Genomic DNA, 22,619 nt, shown 5'->3' on the forward strand with positions numbered 1-22,619 from the left:
AAGATCAATGACATATAAATCTTTTCAAAATCTATTTGAACGTGCCAATTTGGAAAAAGTAAAACATTTACATATTTTACTAACACATTGAATATGTGAGAGTACACATCCCAGTCTTTACTTTCAAAATGTATCTGTGTTTTACAAAATGTGACAGAATCTTCAATTAATGTAATTAACATTTCATTTGTGTTTTCTTGCAGATGACCCAGGAACAGTGCCCTCATAGAAACAATGTCCAGAGTACTGAAAAACCACAAGTGTATAAAGTGGGGATCTATGGTTGGCGGAAACGTTGCCTTTACTTCTTTGTCCTACTCCTCATGATCCTCATAGTGGTCAACCTTGCTCTCACCATCTGGATCCTCAAAGTTATGAACTTCACTATAGTAAGTGCAGTCTTTTACTCTGGCCTTCATTTCCACCTGCCGGGCATCGATTCTTTGACCGACTTAGAAGCAAGCAAAAATGACAGGTCTCCATCATAGTGATCTGCCAATTCTCTCTTTGCATTCTCTGAGCTTCAGCTAGGCAAACTACTGCTTTCATTTACCTCTCAGTGGTCGATATGTTCAGGTTTTCACACATAGCTTCAGTTTTCTGAGACCAGCTGCCTTCCCTCCATCCACTTGTTTACTGATCTTTTCAGCTTTTCCTACTGTGCTTTGGGTCTTGATTAATTGGATGTACAGCAGTGCTGGATCAAAGGAAGGGCCATGGGGCAGAGATGTCACAGAACCCCAAAACCACCCATCGACGCAACACCCTCTATAAACATACTCTTGAAACTTTCATGTAACATTTGTATGGTGATTTAGTACTTTGTAGAATCTACATCCTTAGATGATTGGTACAGGGGATGCCCTCTCTGCAGAGGAACTGTGAGGAAATCTTTTGCTGTCTGTTCATGTTTGCTAATAAGAAACATTTAGAAAAAAAAAAAACCAAAGATTGTTGTGAATATATAATGTTCATTTTGTATTTGGAATGTATGTAAATAAATATGGAGTGTGTGTATTTGAGGATGTTAACTGTGACAGGATGATTGACAGGCCAGACTGGCCACAGTGGTCTGTGGTATTATGTCCCAAAACGTCTCTGCTCTTCTGATACACACTCAAAGTAAGTAACAAAGACTGACAGAGTTGTCAGAAGCTTAGTGAGGGTGACGTTGAAGTCATGTGACCGTGGTGTAGTACATTTGTAGCCTACATTTCACTTTTTACTTCTGGTAATTGTATTTAGGCTTCAAAATTCATAAATGTGTTCATTTGGGAAGATTATCATGATGAACAAAACCTGTAAGGAACAAGAAAGTTTTTGTTGGTCACAGGGCTTATTTTAATAATAATCCAAAAGCAAGAACCCTTATCTTTGTTGCCATTTTCTCCATGCATTAAATCTCTAGGCACGCAGACAGTCTCCATCTATTGCTGTAGTAATCCTCAGCACCTGCGATGAGTCATAGTTGTGTGTGTGTTCTTGGGGAAATGACATGCTGTCCTTTTTCTAATGCATTAAAGATAGAGAGAGACCTGTTCCAAAAAACAAAAAACAAATTTTATATATATATATATTGTGACGAGTCGGCTGCCTCCCCCCTTATTATCATCACCACCCCGTCCTGTATTCGCCGCCCTTTACCAGGCTCCCGACGGGAGTAGGTGTGTGAGAGAGGAGGGGCGCTGAAACAGCTAGAACTGGCGGCGGCCGTGGATGCACGTTGGTGTCCTCATGGGTCCAGGAAGGGAGCGTTGAGAGGATTCCCGCACCGCCAAAGACGCGAGCTGCCGGACCCCCAGTCCGGATAGAGCCGAGCACCCGTGAGACGGCTGACGGGCCCGGATGCCGGACCATCGAATCCCCCGGAAGTGCCGAGGACAGACGTTGGACGAAGCCGCTCAGGAGAAGCCGCCGCCACTCGCGCCCCGGCCCCGAGAGGGGAGCGCGTGCCGCCACCGGACTCCGCCCCTTCCCTGGACCCTTCCCTTCTGAACACTGCCTCCCTTCACGAACCCCGCAGCATGACGAGAACACCAGATCCCCTGTTTATTTTGGACACTTTTACCCCCTTTTGGACACTTTCTTTGAGTATTTTGTTTAATAAAAACCTCTCCGAGGCCTGACGCCACACCCACTGTGTCTGTCGTTTGCTCCTCCCGTCACAATATATATATATATATATATATATATATATATATATATATATAGCTAATATATAGCTAAAGTCTATCTACACTGGACAAAGCAACCGTTAAAAATCATTTGAAATTTGTGTTAATACCTCATAAATAGAACGCGGCAGCAGTTTACTGTCGGGGATTTGTCGTGTCGTGCCACGCCGTGCCGCGTCCAGTGTAGACAGCATCACTGATTATAATGAGTTTTGCTTTGTTTCACAGAACTAATCGTTGCATGGGTTGCGTACGTATGTGTAGGGCGGAGCTATCAAAATAGGGGCGAGACCCTTTTGGGGTAGGGGCATGTTTGTTTTGTTTTGGTTTGTTTTGTTTTGGTGAAATATCAACATTGGCTACCAGAAATCACTTATCCCACCTTTAAAGGGGACATAACACACACAGTTTCACCCAATCTCATGTTTATCTTGAGTACCTATAGAGTAGTATTGCATCCTTCATATCTCCAAAAGGTCTTTAGTTTTATCATATTTATAAAAGAAAGATACAGCTTTACGATTCCCTCTGAAAAAAGCCAAGCTCCTGGAGGTGTGCAATGGGTGGAGCTAAGGAGTGACGACTGACGAGCACTTGAGCGCCGATCTCCAAGACAACAGAGACATTTGATGCCGTTTCACTTACCATCTGCAGTTCTGAATCATGACCGGGATCTTTTATAGCTGGAACTGCTCCTTCTTTCAGTATCAAACAATGTGTAAATCCAGCGTCGAACTGGGCCTTGTTTATAAAACGTTCGTCAACAAACACACTTGACAAACTTTGTTGCTGCCCTGAAAAAACTAACTTCATCCACTGTTTACATAACGCTGGGTTCTTCGGGAGGCTGAACAGGGTTATCTTTCCCTCACAACCAAAAACATACTTCTTTAGAGACATTCTTCCTGAGCGAGTCCTGTGCAGTGCAGCCGAATGAAGTGCGTTCATGGGCGCACTCTTTCTCTCGCTCTGGTCGATGCGTGCACGGGCGCGTTCTTCCGGGAGAAATGCCCATATAAGGAGTTCCACCCTCGTTTACGTCATGAAGAGCCACGATCGAAAAAAAACTCTCCGAAAGTTGTACGAACCTGGAAGTAAGATTTTTGTCACAGAAATACTCTGTTATATGTCCAAATTGTTTTTTGAAACTTTGTCCATGCTTAGCATGAGAATCCAACTCTTTAACAGTGTAAACAACTCTGAATGCATGAAACAGCATTGCACCCCCCTTTAAATTCCACACAAAGAATGCCAGTGACTATCCCATCCAGTACACAGTCTGATTGGTTTAGTCAAACAGAAATTTGATTTGAAAACCTTTAAAGGCGACCTATTATGCAAAAATCACTTTTATAAGGTGTTTGAACACAGTTGTGTGGCTGCAGTGTGTGAAAACAACCAGCCTATATTGGTAGAAATCCACCCACTCATTTTTTCTCAAAAAATGATAGTTTCTCAGAACGAGCGGTTTCAGATTCTTCCTAGGTACACATCACCAAAGGGAAAAAGCCCATTTGTGACACTGCCCTATAAGCATAGACAGCCCTGAGTGAGAACCAGCTGTCTGACTCCGCCATGTTTATTTGCTGTAGCTGCTGGAGATATACAATGTCAGCACCAAAGAGGCATTTCAAGTGTTGTGTTTTTGGATGCACCAATGAACATAGGAGTCTCGATAACAGGCTTGTACTAATCGTGGAAGGGTTTTTTTTTTTTTTTTTTTTTGCAAAGGCTAGCACTGTTATTGCCAGAGCTTGAGCTCTTGAAGCTCCACCCTCTTCTCCAGGAGCACCAGCTCATTTGCATTTAAAGCGACATAGGGTAAACGTACCTATTAAGTTCACCAAAATCTACATTGAGACATTTTAGTGCACGAGATATTGGTTTCAATACAAAAAGTTATGTTAAAATAAAATATTAATCTCTCACACAAAAATATTTAATTTTATTTTAAATGACAAAAGCATTTCAATTAAGATATACATCATTAAATTAAAAAAGTCTAGCTGTGCTTAATGGGTACATTTCTGATCGACGACAGATCGCTGTTTTCCGATGGAAAGCTTATAAGGAATGTATTTGCTACATTTGTGTAAGCAGTACACATCAAAAAATCAGTACGTACCAGATTCATTGCAATAACGAGTCACAAACGCATCCACTGCTGAAATCCCAGTTTAGTTAGACAGGTACGGGTCCACAGAACAACATCCCAGCGAGCACTTTTAGTCCAGCGAAACAATAACGTTGTAATAAGGATGAATATTCCTTTGTTTACATTTAATTTCTTCGGGAGAGTTATTGTTCGCATCTGTTATGGGATAAATTACGCTCAAAAAGAGCGTCTTGGTGGTAAAAAAAACAACACGGTGTTGTAGCATACAGTTTTACAAACAGAATGAGACCGTCTACGGAAAAAAAAGTCTCAAAAAAGCAGAATATAGTTTATTTGAATTTGGCGCTCTCTCCTGAAAGCGTGACGCACGCTGTGACGCAGCTGTCATCTGAGCGGGGCGTAACTTAGCGATCTGCTTTATCCATAAAAAACTGTTTTGTTTTCTTTTTCTTCAACATTTTTTATATATGTGTGTGTTGTGTGGGGAATGTGGCCGTGTCTGCATGATTATCATATGTATGGACGGACATCAGCGTGTTTATTACTGACTGTATGACCATGTCATTAATATGTATAATGACTAAAATAGTTCTGCAATCCATTTGGTGGGTATTTTTCCTCAAACAGAGGGCTGGTAGGAAGATAAATAGTTTCAGAAAAAATATTGCAGGAATCTCATTTTTCATGGTATCTTCTTCAAATTTGAAATATAAACTCGTGAGACACGTGGCTTTCAATCCATTACTTTTCTGGATTGCTCCAGGACTTATTTCATGTATTTGTATATGAAATTAAAAAAACATTCAGTGTGGAAAAATATTTTTCAAGGCACATCAGTGTCTATAACTTTTTATCTTTTTGAGCATTATCAACTCTGGATGATAGATAGTAAAGCCTAGAGTGTCTTCTTTCCAAAGATACCTAATTTGTTTGTGTAGCACACTTTGATAAATGAATGAATATTCGAAACCCTTGTGTTATTAAAGTTTGTGGTCAGTTATTTATGTTTCTGAAATAAGTCTTTTTATGTTCACCAAGAAAACTGCATTTATTTGATCATAAATAAAAACAGTAATGTTGTGAAATATTATTATTTAAAATAACTTTTTTCTATGTGAATATTGTAAAATGTAATTTATTCTTGTTTTCGCAAAGCATGATTTCTGAAGGATCAAGTTACACTGAAGACAGGCATAATGATGCTGAAAATTCAGCTTTGATCACTTTTTAAAACATACTGAAATAAAAAAGTTATAAAAAAATGGTAATTTCACAATATTACTGTTTTACTGTATTTTAATCAAATAAATGCAGCAGTGGTGAGCATAAAAAACTTCTTTCAAATACATGACAAATCTGACCCTTAAACTTTAGGTAGTGTATGTTTGAGGTATTACTTAAGTCATATGGTTCATAATGTCTAGAGACGCTCCAACTCCAGTGCACAGCCATCAGCATGGAAGAATCTATGACAATAAACAATCTGTCACAGAGCCAACAATATGTATTATAGGTACAATGCCAGGTTTATTTAAACTATAGCAGAGGTGAAATGCAGAAAAGAAAAATAATAATTTACAGAATATACAGTTTAATAACAGAACATACATCTTTTATAGGTTTACTTATTTAGTAATGCTCTTACAGTGTTTGAACATCAAAGCCCTTTTAAAATAACTAACAAACAAACAAACACACACACACACACACACAATTTTGCAAAGATGCATGGTGATATAGGTAAAATTTGTTGTGAAAGATGCATATAAAGTTATTTAAGCTTTCTCAGATCACTTGTGTTTTCTATTTGTCTGTCAGCAGCTCCCTTCAGAAATTTTTAAATCAGGAACTTCTCCTGTGTCGTAGAGGTTTTTTTCTGACACTTCTGAAATCACAGAACAAGTGGTATCAGTATGTGTTTACCATGAAAGATCAAAACCTGTTTTAAGTTTCAGCCCATTTTTATGTTCCATGTAAGTGGCGTAAGTTATCCAATTAACTGTGCATACTTTTAGGTTGAATTAATTAGTTTACTTCCATTCATCCATCGGCAAATTGCCAGCAAAACCTTTATATAAAAAAATGCTCATTTACACATAAGATGACATTAAAAGCCTAAACTTTCAGAAACAAGAGCTCAAGTCTATAGTTACTTTACCTCTTAGTTAGCCTCACGGTTGAGATGTTAACGGACTTTTTCCAAAGACGCTAAACCATTTCTGTAAAGTAAATATTCAACGGAAGCGTGTCATTTACATGGAAAAAAAAGTGTCAGGAACACTTGTATGTACTATTTGTGTAATTTTAGAGACTAAACTTACCTAAAATTAGTGAAAACAACAGTGAGAGACTGCGTTTAGCTGTTTGACAGTTGAGCTGCTGCCCCGTTTTCCTCCTCTCCAGTTCAGCGAGCGCACCCATTAAAATACGTAGAAGCCCATTAAAACAAGCAGAATTTACGTAAATATAGTATAATATAATAGCTTTAGAAATGGTAAACTTGGTGTAGAAATAACAATGAAAAAACATTGATTAAAAACTAAGGCATATAAATAGGAATAGATTTTTTCGTACACATTTATACATGTATCATGAAAATTTTTTAAACTTGATGTATTTTTAAAATATATTTTCAAAATAAATTTCAATATATTTAACAGTTCTACATTCCTATTAATGTGATTTTATTAATAGGGCTATATAAAGGTAGTTTATTATGGTGTTTGAACTACTAAGATATTTAATGTTTTTATGGATGCATTATAGGCATATTAAATGCCTATAATGTCGATTGTTAACAGGTGTACTACACAGCACAAGCATTTTCAACGAGATAACCCAAAGGGGGCAATTTCTGCCATGCCAAATATACATTATATTTACATATGGTTTGTGAATATTAATAACAAATAATCTATGGGATGTGCAGGTTGTGCAGTGACACAGAACTTGAAACTTCTAAAATCTATTTCTTCACTTCCTATATTAAAAGCAATCGTCCATATTTGAATTGGTGAAAAGAAACACATTTTATCTTTAAGGAACGGTCAATCTTGTGTCTGAAGTTTATTTACACTTTTTAAATAGCATTATGGAGCAATCGGAGAGCATATAAACAATGTACAAAAAGTATGGTAATGAAATTACATGCATACGACGTTGCAGTTGTCAGTAAGTCATGAAGTTACCAATATATTATGATTAGAGTACATATCTGGGACGTTCTTGGTTATCTTGTTATGTTAGGAGGACGTACTGACGACGTTGTGAGTTGGTAATGGGATGGTAATGGAATTACGTGCATACGACGTCGTGGTTAGGTTGCTTATTGGTAAATCATGAAATTACCAAAAACTACCAATACATTACGTAACGGTTACGTCGTGTGTTAGCAGGGAACACATGGAGACTCATATCTCAGTGTGCAATGATCTGATTGACTTGAAATTGTAGGAGGTATGTAGTAGCAAACATATCAATTGGTTAAGACATCAAGTAGGATAAAAATCTCAAAAATGGAAGTGTGCTTAATGGGTACGTGATCTTAATAGGTACGTTTACCCTACTCAAAAATAGAGTATTTTTGCTCATACCCTAAAAGTGGCAAATTTAACAAGCTATAAAAAATTATCTGTTGGGTATTTTGAGCTAAAACTTCACACACCAGGGATATCAGATACTTATTTTCCATCTTGTAAAAAGGAGTATAATAGGTCCCCTTTAATTAATATGTTACCACAGGAAGCACATACTTGGGTTATTTGATAAAATATTTTACAGTATAGGCCTGGGGCCTAATCCCTAACTGTGACTAAAATGAGTTTGCAGATATTGTAGGATTTGTAATTTATGTAGATTAAATGTTGTGTTTATGCAAAATGTGGGGTGATACTTCAACTCATGATTTTGATTTTATTGAGATTCTGAGCTTTCTTGTGAAGGGAGTGTTACTCTGGAGTAATATGGCGTGAAGGACATTGGGTTGTCAAGGGGCCTGTGGAGATCAGGTCTGTACAGAGTGTAGATGCAGTTGAGCAGCTGGATGTTTCCGTGATTTATGTCACCTCAAATTGCTGGGTGGCAGCTTGGTGTAGGCTGTAGTGTCAAGGCTGGAAGATAATTAAATATTTAGTGTCCTCAGATGCCAAAGGATGGTGCATATCAATGTTGACATCAGATGAGAATGTATTAGATTGAGATGGCACATCCTTTTCTTTTCACGCAGTAGTCATTCTCTAGACCAGTGGTTCCGAAACCTGTCCTGGAGGACCCCCTGGACATTTTGTATGTCTCTCTAATCAGACACACCCAATTTAGTTCTTGCAGTCTCTACTAACGAGCTGATGAGTGGAATCAGGTGTGTTAGATAAGGGAGACATACATAAGATGCAGGGCAGGGGGGCCTCCAGGACAGGTTTGGGAGCCACTGCTCTAGACAAAATGTAATTAATATAATTATATTAATGTGATTAATATACTACCATTCAGAAGTTTTAATGTCTTAATTTCAAAGCTATTTGGCAGTGCACGTCCATTTCAGGACTGATGAGGCATGTTTTACCATTTTATAATATTTTGACAAGTCTCTGCGATCCATAAATGCAGAGATCCCAGCCACCGTGGTAAAACCATGGTATATCCACAGTGTTCATTTGTTATATATATATATATTTTTTTTTTTTTTGTATGGATAGACACTTTTCTATCACTGTACTAACAGCATTGAAAATGACATCAGTTTGAAAATGATCAACTTGCAGCATATTGTTACAGCATATTCTTACACAACTTACAGCAATTCCACAAATTGTTTGTATACAAATCTTCAAGAATATTCTGAAGACTGATACAAGCTAAATGATTAATTCAGTACTCAATCTCATATAGTGGAATAATAAATAAATTTAATTATAAAACTAAAAATGTTAGAAAAAAATCTAATTTAAAATGATGATTAAAACGATACTTTCAAAAGGTCTAAATGTATATTGTTACTATATATAAATACATTTTACTTTATGCTGTATAATTACGTTAATATCATTTGTAAAAAATATTAACAATGAATTTGCTTTTGCTGGTATCCTTTGGCTAGGGTTACAGTATATGATAGGGCTGCACGATTCTTGTTAAAATGTGAATCATGAGTTTTCTCCATGGGAATTGAGGTCAAGATTCTTTTACATGATTCTCATTTTTTTCAAACAAAATGTATTGCACAAGTACCAAAAAAAAAAAAAAAAAAACTGAACATTTAGTATAATAAAGTGCTGTAGTAACAAAAAAAGTATATTTTCTTTATTTTAGACCCCTTAAAGTGAATAATTTAAAAGCTTTACATTGTTGAACATAAGAGAACAGTAACAATAATAAATAAAAATAACTAAATAGAACCCATGCTTTTTGCTCCAATTGGCACAGAACCTTAAAGGTTCTTGGCCAAGAACACTAACCTATCAACATTTTGATGTTTCAGGGAGGAACGCAGGCATGCTACAATGTTCCCCACTGTGCTAAGAACCCTTTCTGATGGGGAACATGTAGCAGTGATACAGAGGTATTTCCTTGCCAGCACAGACAGTTTTGGATATTGTCCCTTGTGTTCCTTCCACCATACTATGGGGTCATTTTCACTGTCAATGTTTCTTGTGAGCAGAAATTAGCCTAGCTCCATATCAACATCATTCTCTTGAGAAGAAGCATCAGATGGTGCTGCTGCCTCATTGCCCTTTGCTGCTTTAAAAAAAATTGCCTACGGTCTTTCTCTTCTTTTCTACGGGGGCAGCGAAGGCTGGCCGCTGGGGGCCGTTGTGGGGGGACTTTGCTGGAAAAGAGAAAAGATCAATTAAACATCTTAATATTCTACACTTGCTAACAAAAGTAACATCTCAGCAGTTAAAAACTAAGCTAAATCTAGGCTTAGCTAAATCAAATTCAATTATTTGCAACTGTAAACAATGGAGCCTAATGTAAATTGTGTACTCTGTGAGAAATATCATGAATCATGTAAAGATACCTTACCATATCAATGCTAGTCATCTCATTCTTCAGTCTGTCCTTGACACTGACTTTGTTGTCCTCACTGACATAGTCCAGTTTAAACCGTTGTAAAGGATTAGCCCTTATTTTATTTAGCTTTTGTGGAATCTATTCTTAAGATTCAATATTGATATTTACATGATTAATCAATATTAATCAAAACGTCCAACTTATACCTTGTTAACGATACCTCATTAACGACTTGTCCAGCAAGCATTAAAATCAGCACGTTATCTCTTAACAATTTAGTTTATCTTATTAGCGGCCAACGATAAAACAAACCAAATAGTTCTTTATCAAAATTCATGAACGCAGGCAACGCGATCTTTGGCAAATAATTTCAGACTTGAAAAATCACATAGCAACAGATGTGAGATTTCTTAATAGAATCAAAGTTTATTTCACTACTCTAACACAATACTAAGCTACACAACACAAACAGAAGACTTAAACATACACACACACACACAAATTGCAGGCAATGAATTGTTTTGATCTGAAGAGAGTTCTAGGTTCTAATGCTCGTTTTCAAGAATGCTCTAACTTCAACCTGAGGGAAATCACATGCATGGAACTCTTCTATCTTTACGCTTAGCGATGAATACAACCAGTTTCCAGCAGATTTAGGAAATATTGTTTTACTTTCCTTGCTTTCAGTTGAGTTCAGTTCCTTCCGGGTTCAGGAAAGGCCATGCGCAGATTGGCGGCTTGGTAGGTCGTCGTCACGAGAATACTCTTCAGTGGTTGGTTGGCATCGTTCTGACTTGACGCTCCCAGGAAGTTGGTTTCAGTTTCTGAGGCTTTAGATGTTAAAGTTTCTCTCGAAGTTTGACTGAGTCTTGATCGCTGTTCAATGCTCGGCCGTGATGTTAGTGGCAGAAAGCGTTTAGCAGCGCGATCCGAGCAGGAACCTAAGTTCCAACAGCGCGTGAGCAAACAGAGAGAGACGAGCGAGTTGAGCTTCCGCCTGACCTGAGACACACGCTTGGGTGTCTGTCTTTAACGGGCCGATTTGGGATCCACCCACGGGTGACTGACCCAATCGGATTCTTCCTGTGGGGCGGAGCCCCGCCCTGCACAGCTTTTTTTCCGTGCATACATTATCCGTTCAGTTATTTTATCACATGAAGAAATTATTGACAGCAGATTTCTATTCGTATTGTAATCATACATTGATGAGAAAAGACAATTCTCATCCACACCAGATTACTGCCAAGGAAATCAGCTTTCATTCGAAATCAAACACCAAGTATTTTGCGTAACCAAAGTACATATATCAATTGTATCCATTACGCGGTTAAGCCATAGATGAAACAATCCTTAATTCTAAATAATCACACCAAGCATGTGAAACTGAACAAATAGTGATCAGGAAAATTGTACATCAAAAGATTACAACAATACCATAAGTTCCAATAACACAGCAAGCTTATAAATGACATGAAAACAACCTTAATATATGTTGTAAATATATTGTATATATTGTTTTCGAGTATATTGCTTCAATAGCAGAAACTAGTATAATTTGTACCTTTTAAAATACTTGAGCGAAGCATTGCGTCTCTTTGTCTGTTAGAGAGCAAAAAGGCGCGTTCCTCTTTCGGGGAGAAACGTGAGGTCACGGGAAGGTCCCTTTCATGGAGATCTGGTGTTTTGCTTAGTTTCGGACATCGGCTGTAAAACCGTCTTCTCTGTAGATAACATCATTGAATTACTGCATTAATGGTCAGGGAATCAGGAAGGGTTTGTGCCGGAGTCTCTCCAAATGACAAGGTCTTGTCCTGTTTCTGGTTGAATTATGCTTAAGTGATAAGAAACAACCGTGAAGTCCTGTTTTAAATACATTCCAGATTTTTCCACACATATGCCCCTTTGTTTTGGGGGGGGGGGGGGTGTCTCATGAGGCGTTAGGGAGAGCAGGGCAGGATGCTTGAGCACAGTGCTGGTCGTTAATGAACTTTATGACCACAGATAGTGAAAGTATTCTTTTCTTCCGGAATGTTGCCGTCCTGTTAATAGACCTGTATATGTGTTCTTGTTTTCGACCAAGCTCTACACCGTGGATCCAATACTGTGGCTATAGCCCTATTTGGACGGTAATTGTTTCTCAAATGGACATTTGTAAAAATAAATTTACATATCACCTCAGTGATAAAACTCATAGATTCGGATGGCAATTTATTCACAGTGGAGGAGGGAGTTATGTGAACCTGCTCACGTGGCCAGTCACATGATTGTCTGCTGTAAATAAAATGAATTTTATTTACAAATTTATTCTTATTAATGTGTAAAATGTATTTAAAAATACTTATGTAAAATGTATTCTTATTATTCCAAGCATATTTTATAATAATCCTACTTATTATTTGATTATTTAAATCTCCTGTTTAAAAATAGGAAAATAGACTATATAATTTATAATATTATGGATTATATAATATTTATATAATTATACGTGACATATATCTGTTTATAATACACATTTTTAATGCATACCTGCTGCTGCCATAATAAAGACCCATTTTGAATGTTTACATGCTTTTCTTCTCTTTCTGCTCCCAGTTGCTGCGGTGGAGCAGTTATGAAGTATTGTTCTTTTAAATACTTTCCAGCATTTCAGAAATAAATATGTATGCAAATTATACCGAAGTACAACTTTACATGTTCGGGAGTGCTCAAAAAGGGTTTAAACACTGAATTTTGAATCGATTTTTTCTCGTAAAATCAGAGATGTGGATTCGGATGGCAATTAAATTACCACACGACCTTGGTTTTTGTCAAAAAAACAGTAGGTAATTCGGCCGGGGATTTTTACAGGGGGTGGTGAGAGAAAAACACCGGCATCCTGGATTCGGACTGCATTAAAATCACCAACTACCCCCTGTAAATGGTGAAAATCACTTACATCCCCCTTGAGACACAGTTACCGTCCGAATAGGGCTTATGTCGAGCACTTCCTGAGTGTGTCGATCACTATACTTTTCTTTAAGGTACTGCGGGATTTTTTACTTAATTGATGGTGTGAGATCTGTATCATTGTCTCAAAAAGGTGGAGGACCGGCTTAACTGAGGAGATAGTAACATGCTGCTCTCCTGACAGAGCATCAGTAAAGTCTGCCGGTGGGGTGAGCGTCTTGTTGATCACTTCAAGGACTTCGATATCCTGCCAGGTTGGTGTCAGGTGTCTAGCCTTCCGGTTAGAGGAGAGCAGTTTGCTGTTCAAGGATCCTCTGGACCATAGCTTGTCGGGATCCCCATCTTGTTGGGCACTCTGTTTTAAGCTGGTGTTTAGGCAGGTTGAGCTCTTTTTGGGCAATAGCAAGCTTACTTTACTTTACTTACTTTTGTCATTTAGCAGACGCTTTTGTCCAAAGCGACTTACAAATAAGAAAAAGTAACTAAAACTAAAAGTTACAACTCTATAAATACTATATACCCACATATTTAAGAAAATAAAGAAATTAAATAAAATTGACACATGCATATAACATTTCAATACTAAACATATAAATGAAAAAAAAAAAAAAAAAAAAAAGCGATAGTTCTATCCCTTGCCGGTGTCCCTGCCCGGTTGAGTCGCACGGTAGAATTGATGGTCTTTACACTCTTCGGTCTTCACACTAAGAGGGCTTCACATGATGACTGCCGCAACCGCTGCTGCGGTATAATAACCTTTTTTATACCAATCCAACAAATCACCATTTCAATTCAGGTGGACCCACTTTCCTGTTTATCAACTAAAAATGGCCAAGCAAGTGCACACACTGACAAGATACGCGATACAGTACGAGACCAAACGCGATTTCAGCACCTCTCAACACAGTAAACAAATAAGCGTTTCCTAGCAACGGCAAATGCGCTAAACACTGAGACAAGTAAATACACTTACGAGCTGATTTTAAACTTCCGCTGATAGACTGCTTCTCTTAAAGACTATTTCATTACACTGCCTTCTGCTGGCGCTTGAACCCACTTTCCTGTTTATCAACTAAAAATGGCCAAGCAAGTGCACACACTGACAAGATACGCGATACAGTACGAGACCAAACGCGATTTCAGCACCTCTCAACACAGCTCCATCCTCCGCTTCCAACTATGGCTGAAGTAGGCCACAAGCTTTTTGCAAAGTCAATTTGTGAATCTTTCATTGCATTCTCTACAAATAAAAATATGCTTTATCGACTCTGCAGTAAATTAATTTAACATTCCATAAATTTTCTTGCATTAAATGTTAACCCTTAAATGCATGAATGTTTTGCCAATCATTATTACATATTCGGGTCTTTAGCGACCTGGACCTATACAGGTATATCCAGCACAGATGCATCTCTAACTGCTGCAATAGTGCACAAAATGCACAAAACTCTCTTAATATTTTAAGAACAATTGCAGAAGAATAAAATAAAGCATATTTTGTTACCTTTTGACACTTAAAATGGTTAAATTTGAGCAGATGATTTTACCATGGCTGTCATCGTCATCGAGTGCACTTTCACAGTATATTCAGCATCTGTCTCATATTTGCGATTGCAACCATATTCTCAAAATGATCGTTTTCAATTACTTATTCAATATATTCAATATTTTGATCACAGGCAGCTTATTTACCACATTCAGCATCAAATGGCAGTGACATTTGTATTTCATTGCGTATAGTAATTGATCTGCAGTAAAGTCATTCAAATCAATTAAATTGTTGCTGATGATATTCGTTTGTTTTATGCCTGCCGTAATTATGTGTGAAACATCAGGTCATCATTGTGTATCAAACAGTGCCACCTTGAGGAAAAAAGATGCATTGCATATACTGAGTCATCGCATATGTAAATATAGTTGCGCAGAAAAAAATACTTTGGGTGTCTAGCGACCCTATACGCTTTTTACAAAAAAATTATCAGAAAACAGGCATTCTTTTATATTTAAAAATGTTTTTCTTGTTATATAGTTTATAATGAATAGATTGAGGAATACTAAGAAAGCTTTAAAAAATTAAGGAGGGAGAGGGTGGAGAATGATGTACCGGGTTGCTAAAGACCCGAGGTATGCATTTAAGGGTTAAAATAGCTATTAAAATTCAATATAATGGGACAAACATAAAGCAGGATAAACTTAATTGTGTGTGCTTTTACTTTATTTATTTATTTTACATTTGTTTTATTATAAATTTTAAATAAAAGTAATTAGTTAAAAAGACAGATTAAAATGTAGAAACACAATACAATCCTCAATGTTTTATTTTTTTTTAAATAAATGTTTTTATTTTTTTGGCTTATGTCTGGTTAATGTATGTATGTATTAAGGCTGCATGATAAATCGAAATGAAATCTCAATCGCGATTAGGCAAATGCTGCAATTGTCATGAGCATCTTGTCAGTGAACTGCGGCTCTGTGTAGTAAATGCTGCTCCATCTGAAAGCAGGTAATGGAGATTTACTGCTGATTACAGAATCTGCTTTACTGACAATCGCATTAGATCAGTGGTTCTCAAACCTCTCCATGAAGTACCCCCAGCACTGCACATTTTGTATGTCTCCTTATATCTGACACACCCACTTCAGGTCTTGCAGTCTCCACTAATGAGCTGATGAATTGAGTCAGGTGTGATATATGAGGGAGACATACAAAATGTGCAGGGCTGGGGGTACTCCAGGACAGGTTTGAGAACCACTGCATTAGATTAATTGTGCAGCCCTAAATAGTACCTGTGTTATGTGTTCTTATTTTATTCTGTTTTCTTCATAGGTCAATTATTTAATAAAAAAAAAAAAAAGGACACATTTTTCTGATTTAAATGAAAATATGAAAATGTTACTGGGTGTTTAATACACAGCTCACTTATAGCCAGATATAGCCTATGGCCAAAACATTGATGCCTTGTCCAGTTGTTCAGGGAGGCTGGTTTTACAATGTTTGCTCCACTGTCTGTGGTGATGCACACCATTTTTCCTCCTCCAAACTGCAGGAGCTGAGACTCTCCTTTAGTCCCTGTGCCAGATCCTCGCAGGTGTCATCAGCAGGGAAGAACGCCGTCTTTAGACAGCAGCTGTTGAAGTCACTTGTTATTAAATGACTGTCAAGCTTAAATACAGCTCCATGGTTCGGCTTGGCCATAGGTCTGCTGTTTCCGTGAAGTTCTGCATATTTTGCAGTTCTTCCTTGACTGTCATTCGACACTGAGTGTACAGACACAAAATAGTTGTGAGAGGGCAAATTAGCGCTTATCTAAAATCTTTATCATTGCCTTAAATCCCTCGTTTTCAACTGTGGTGATTGGAGCTATGTATTTAGCTAAATCATAAGCAATGGCACTTGTAATTTTTTTTTGCCGCTCGGAACTTGGAGGGTATGGCGATGTGCCGTACAAGGTCTGAGTTATGGTAGTTTGTGTGGTCTAGCGACTGGTATTTTGAGGTGTGGCTCCCTTGTCTTTCATGGCTAACTCATACTGTATTTTGTGGTGACGTTTGAGGTGATTGTAGAGATTAGTGGTGTTACCTTGCGGTGCTGCGACGATGCCAAAGCACTGCTTACAAATTATGACTCTTTGTGCATCGTCTTCAAGTTTAAACCTGAAAAAGTTCCACACGGTGGAATGTGCTCCTTTTTTCTATACCAATATTGTTACATCCTCACTCTCACTGTCGCCACCAGGATTTTCCACACTGGGGTTAATTTTTTTCCCCTCTTACCGCTACAAATCCACCAAGTAAAATGACTCCGGTTAGGTCTGCCGCCTTGTTATATGTCACGTGAGTGACAGAGGACTTTGGAGAGGAGAGAAGTGATCGAGTTTTATAATTGATTGGTGAATTAATAGTGTTTTGTTATTGTGTGAGTGTGACCAATAACGCGTGATTGCAGCATGATCTGAATGCAGGGAAATACACAGAAGTGAATCGCCGTAATTTAGAAATAAGATCCCATTTATGTATGAATCGACATGATTTTTTTTTTCGATTAATCGTGCAGCCCTAGTATATGATCATGCTGTCATTCATTCGTGTTTTAAAACTATTCAAGCACGATAAGAAGCAAAAGGGAACTCCATTCTGTACACGTTGTCTGTATTTCCTTCTTCATCCTCTTTTCATTCACCTAATAGACGCGCACAGAAATTCACATGCCAGTACTACAGAGTTCTCTTTCACGTTTGAATTGATAAAACACACATTATAAATAAATAGGTCAAATTATTGGTTATTGTCCTAGCAATCACAGCCTTAAATTAGTTAAAAAGTCTTGAATTGGATATGTGTCCAGATTGTCATGTGCATCAGGTGACAGCAGCCTAATATTCCAGCTGCTGTCTGTGTCATTAATGTTGAATAAATAAATAAATGCACACATACATACATAAAAAAATATATATATTTAATAGAGGCATAAGCAGTATTAGTATCAGTTCTATCCTTAAACATATTTAAATACATATACCGATTTTGGAAATATGACTAAAATCTTATTTGACATTAAGATAAATTTTATTTAATGCTAACTAATATATATATGTGTGTGTGTGTAATATATATATATATATATATATATATATATATATATATATATTACACACACACACACACACACACACACACAAATATCAGAATAGTTGGTTTTATTTTTGTTAGTGAAAATAAGATCAACGAATCAAATTGCAGACATCAGGACAGAGATACACAATAGAACAAATACAAATTAAATAAAAATGGTTAATAAAGTTTTTTATGCACAGTACAGGTTTATTTTTACTTAGTAAGGAACAGTACTACAGAAATGAAATAATCAAGTGTAAAAGTAAAACTGCATAGCCTTCACTGTGTAAATTAAATCTAAATTGATTCTTATTAAGCATTGAAAAGTTAATCGAATAGAAAAGTTAATCGATCAGGAGCAGTGAGTGAATTTATTTAAAAAAAAAATTTGTAATGCAATTTTGATCCATTTTCAATTGTATTAAAGTTTTTTTTTTTCGTATTTACCAAGTGGTCTAATAATTCTGATGTATGGACAATATGTAGATACAATGTGTGTGCGTGCGTGCGTGCGTGCGTTTATGCTGAAAACACACTTTATTTAATAATACCCACAGATAGTATATGATTATGTTGGATTTTCAGACCTGAGGTTTTTAAGCAGAATTGTTCTATGCATCCCACAAAAGTACATGAAGACTCTGAAGAGGAAAAAATAACACTCACATACATAAACGCAGAGAAAAGCTTTTGTGTCCTTTTGTTTTTCAAAACCATGGTTACAAGATTATGGAATTTTCTATGTAGATTCTCTGATTCTGACAGCTCTATTTATATCAATAATACAACTGTTAGCTTGCACTGCCGGCTCTTGTTCAAGCGCTGCCTCGTTGGCACCCTCCGGAGCTATTATGGAAATGTGTAATGACTAACTGCCATTTTGTAAGAGTCCCACCAACAGCCTGCCACATGGGTTTTGCGTGAGGCATGGGTCAATTGTGAACATGAATCAGTGAGCTCTAGAGAACTCAAACATTTACACATACACATTGCAGCTCTTCTTGGCCTGCGGCGATACTCACACCAGAATTAACTGAACTCTCTGGGGGAAAACAATAACTGTCAGTTCAAAAGCTGGTGTAGAGAGTCTCTAAATGACCAAGTAATGATTTGACGATGCCCCTGTCCTTTCCCCGGAGGCCTGCCCTCCATGTCAGTAGTTTGAGCTCTGAGTAGAGGAAGAAAGTTTGCACTTTCAAGTGTTCAGTCAAACCTACCTGTTTTAGTAAAGCCAAGGATCATTTCACTGATACATGCATGTTTCTTCATGATATGTAGTTAATTCATTTAGATGGTTTTGTGAAATGATTACTTGAAAAGACCAGACTTAAAAGAACAATTCATTCAAAATCTGACATTGCTAGCAGGGTTGGATCAAAAAACATTTTCTGCATAATTATGATCTGTGCTTATTTTCAGTGGCTGCATGAAAACAAATTTGTATAGTGCTTAAACTTCAGTAGTAGTAATTATGTGTGATTCACAACCACATTAGTAAATAAAAACAAATAAATAAATAAATAAACTGCATCAATGAACAAATTACTCTTAAGGGTTTATTATTATTATTTTCATTAATGAACCAATTGCTGTTATGATTCTTTTCAGTGAGTAAAAAAAAAAAAAAAGAAAGAAAGCAACAACAAATAGGCCTACATACAACGACCAGTGTCTAATTCATGAATGAATTACTATTATGAGAACAAATATTTGTATTGTATCAGAAACACACAATGGGCCTCATTTACGAAACGAACGTACGACCGAAAATTGGGCGTACGGTCGTTTCTATGCAAAACTTGGAATTTATCAAAAGTTATTTTGAGTTAGCCTGAACTTGCGTGAAGCATAGAGAATTTCGGAGAATTGTATAATGACAGCATTTTGTTAATTTAGATTATTTTCCCAAATCGACAAGCTTTTTTTTTTTTCTTTTTTTCCTTTCGGGGCTTTAGCTTAATGCGCAAATAGCAGCATAAACAACAGACCGTGAGGAATCACATATTGTCGAATCAGACTACAGCGCTTCTGTGAATGGAGAAAAACGAATTATAAAATGAATAAAATAAATATGGCTACACAAAATATATTTCTCTTAATTAACAGATTAACAAAAGAAAAAAAAACAGTGCGACAAGTATAGGCCACTTTCGTTTTTGTGACACTCTTAATGCATTTTATTTGTTTTCTATAACTTTTTTAAATTTTTTATTTAACTGATCACGCCGGTGCCTCACACACACACACACACCATTTCAGCGTTACTAACTTTACATTTCAGCCATTAATCAAACTAAAATGCAGTCAACCAAACATAAATATAACATTGCACAATTTACAAGGCCCACTGTAAAATCAGTGTGCAGCGCTGAAACAAACATTCATTGCGCATGTGAAGGGTGATATTTTAGGTGGATCTTGGAGCACAAGTGAAGTACAAAGCCTTGTTTACATCATAGATAATAGTTTAGCAACCAAATGTTACATGGCAAAAATGGAAACATTTGGATGTGGAATGAGAGAGGCTTGTGAGCCCAATGCAGTTTAGTTTCGCTTTAATTCATTCATTTTAGCTTGACGTTGTATCAGGGCCGGCGCCAAACGAGTTACTGTGACCCCCCAAACTTTCCACCCTCTCCCCTCCTTGCTGAACAGCTCAAATAAGAAAGCAATTGCACGCTTTAGCGAGCGTCAGCAACTGCACGCGATCACAGATTGCACTCCTTTAAAGGGTTTGTTGTGGATTAAGGAGAACTAAATAAGCTATGGAGTGTTTATAATGTTTATATTTTTTTCATTATATTTTCATTTACTGGTATTTAATATACATATAAATGAATGCCATTGTTTGCCATTATAAGGTTTACGGGTGTTTTTGGAGTAAGATCAATTTCTCTTTCATAAGATTAATTCCTCTTTTTGGCCAGGTTACGTTTCTCCGTGTCGTAAACTCTAGGGGCGGGGCTTCTAAACCGGGGTGTTTTTAGGGGCATGATATTCAAATTACGATTGTTGTCTGCCGCCACATTTCGTCACGATCTTTCGTACGATGGGATTGGCGGCATACGAATGTTTCATAAATCACACGTGAGCTCTGTCGTAAATTGATTTGTGCGCTCAGATCTGCGCTCGTTTCTATGTTAGATTGATAAATGAGAACCAATGTGACCAGTGTAGTTCAATTTCCAAAGAAATTACTTGAACTGGTGCAGTGTAGCAATGTAGCACTGATTCCTGGAATGAATGACGAGTCAATTATTTTAATAAAAATAGTTGAAAAATAGGAGATGTCAGATTTGTCCCTAATATGTAATCATGTAAACAAACAAACAAACAAAAAAAGCAGAATCTAAAATCAACAGCTTCTTCCGCAACGTGTTCTCACCAGAGGTGGGTAGTAACGAGTTTTACTTCGTTACATTTACTTGAGTAATTTTTTTGGGTAACTAATACTTTTAGAGTATATTTAAAATTGGGTACTTTTACTCTTACTCGAGTACATTTTTAGTGAAAAAAACGGTACTTTTACTTAGTTACTGTGGGTGACACTCCTCTCGTTACTTTATCTTAATGCAATACGTAATAATAAAGATAAAAATGCTTCAATTTATTCCAAACGCGCCGTCTACCTTTCTCTGGGCAACGAGCGATGTCCGTTCGCGAATGATTCATTCTTTTGAGTCAATTCTGTTCGAAGGCTCGATCAAACCAGTTGGCAAACCAGTGAATCGGTTCACGAATCAATTTGAATGATTCGTTCAGTTCCCTACCGCACGCTGAGGCGGTTCTCACTCAGATAACAGAAAGTTTATGAACATTAAGAGCGTTGAAGACGTGGCTTTGGATCTACAGTCAGTTGAAAGCAAATCTGCAAAGGCTATGGTTTGCTAGCTATGAAGATCTTCATTAGATAAACACCGTGTGTGCTGTCGGTTCCACAGGTATAGATTTGTTTACAGTACACGAACCACTATGACATTACCAGTTTTTTGTAAATGTACCTTATACATTAAATACAATCCAGAATTTATTCATTAAATAAGCTGTCACAGAGTATGAAATGAACACCCGCCAAACCCGCGTTAGTTCCAGGAGGAATGCCTTTGCTTATACACAATTAATATTGATATTTTCACAATATTTACGCTTGCAGAAATAAAAGCTACATTTGTTTACATTTTGCGGAACAGACGGAAGAAGATCCGTCATATGCATTTATTTCGTTATGTTCAGATGTTCTGTAACGGTCATGTGATGAGATTTCTCTCTTCTCCATGTCAGAGGTTATATACATACAAAATACATAATTAATAATTAATTAATATACTTAATTAATATACTTTAAAATATAATTTAATTCAGTGATGCAAATCTGAATTTTTATCAGCTGTTACTCCAGTTTTCAGAGTCATATGATCCTTCAGCAATCATTCTAATATATTGATTTATTACCAGTGTTGTTGAAAAAAACAGCATATGCTAGTTTGGTATGTTTTGAAGCTGTGATGCTGGTTTATGCTGGTCCTTAGCTGGTCATGTGCTGGTCTTAAGCTGGTCAGACCATTTTAGGACCAGCTTAAACCAGCCCAAACCAGCATCCCATGCTTCAAAACATACCTATACCAGCATATGCTGGTTTTTTCAACAGGGTTTTGCTGCTTTTTTTGGAACCTGTGACATTTTGTTCACAATTCTTTTATGAATAGAAAGCTGAAAAAAACAGCATTGATAATAAATCAAGATATTGGAATCACTGAAATA

The 22,619-nt window shown here is 37.0% G+C and overlaps 1 protein-coding gene across 4 annotated transcripts in view; it reads left to right on the forward strand.

The window, feature by feature from the left end:
- Positions 1–22,619, forward strand: part of LOC306862126 (delta-sarcoglycan-like) — a 310,739-nt gene that overhangs the window by 165,583 nt on the left and 122,537 nt on the right. For all 4 annotated transcript variants that reach the window (XM_079404770.1, XM_079404772.1, XM_079404769.1 and 1 more), the window contains one exon: positions 204–389. In XM_079404770.1, the coding sequence (XP_079260896.1) occupies positions 204–389 (186 nt within the window). The remainder of the gene's footprint in view (positions 1–203; positions 390–22,619) is intronic.

The sequence above is a fragment of the Barbus barbus genome, assembly GCF_936440315.1.
Source record: "Barbus barbus genome assembly, chromosome: 43".
In the NCBI taxonomy this organism is placed as follows: domain Eukaryota; kingdom Metazoa; phylum Chordata; class Actinopteri; order Cypriniformes; family Cyprinidae; genus Barbus; species Barbus barbus.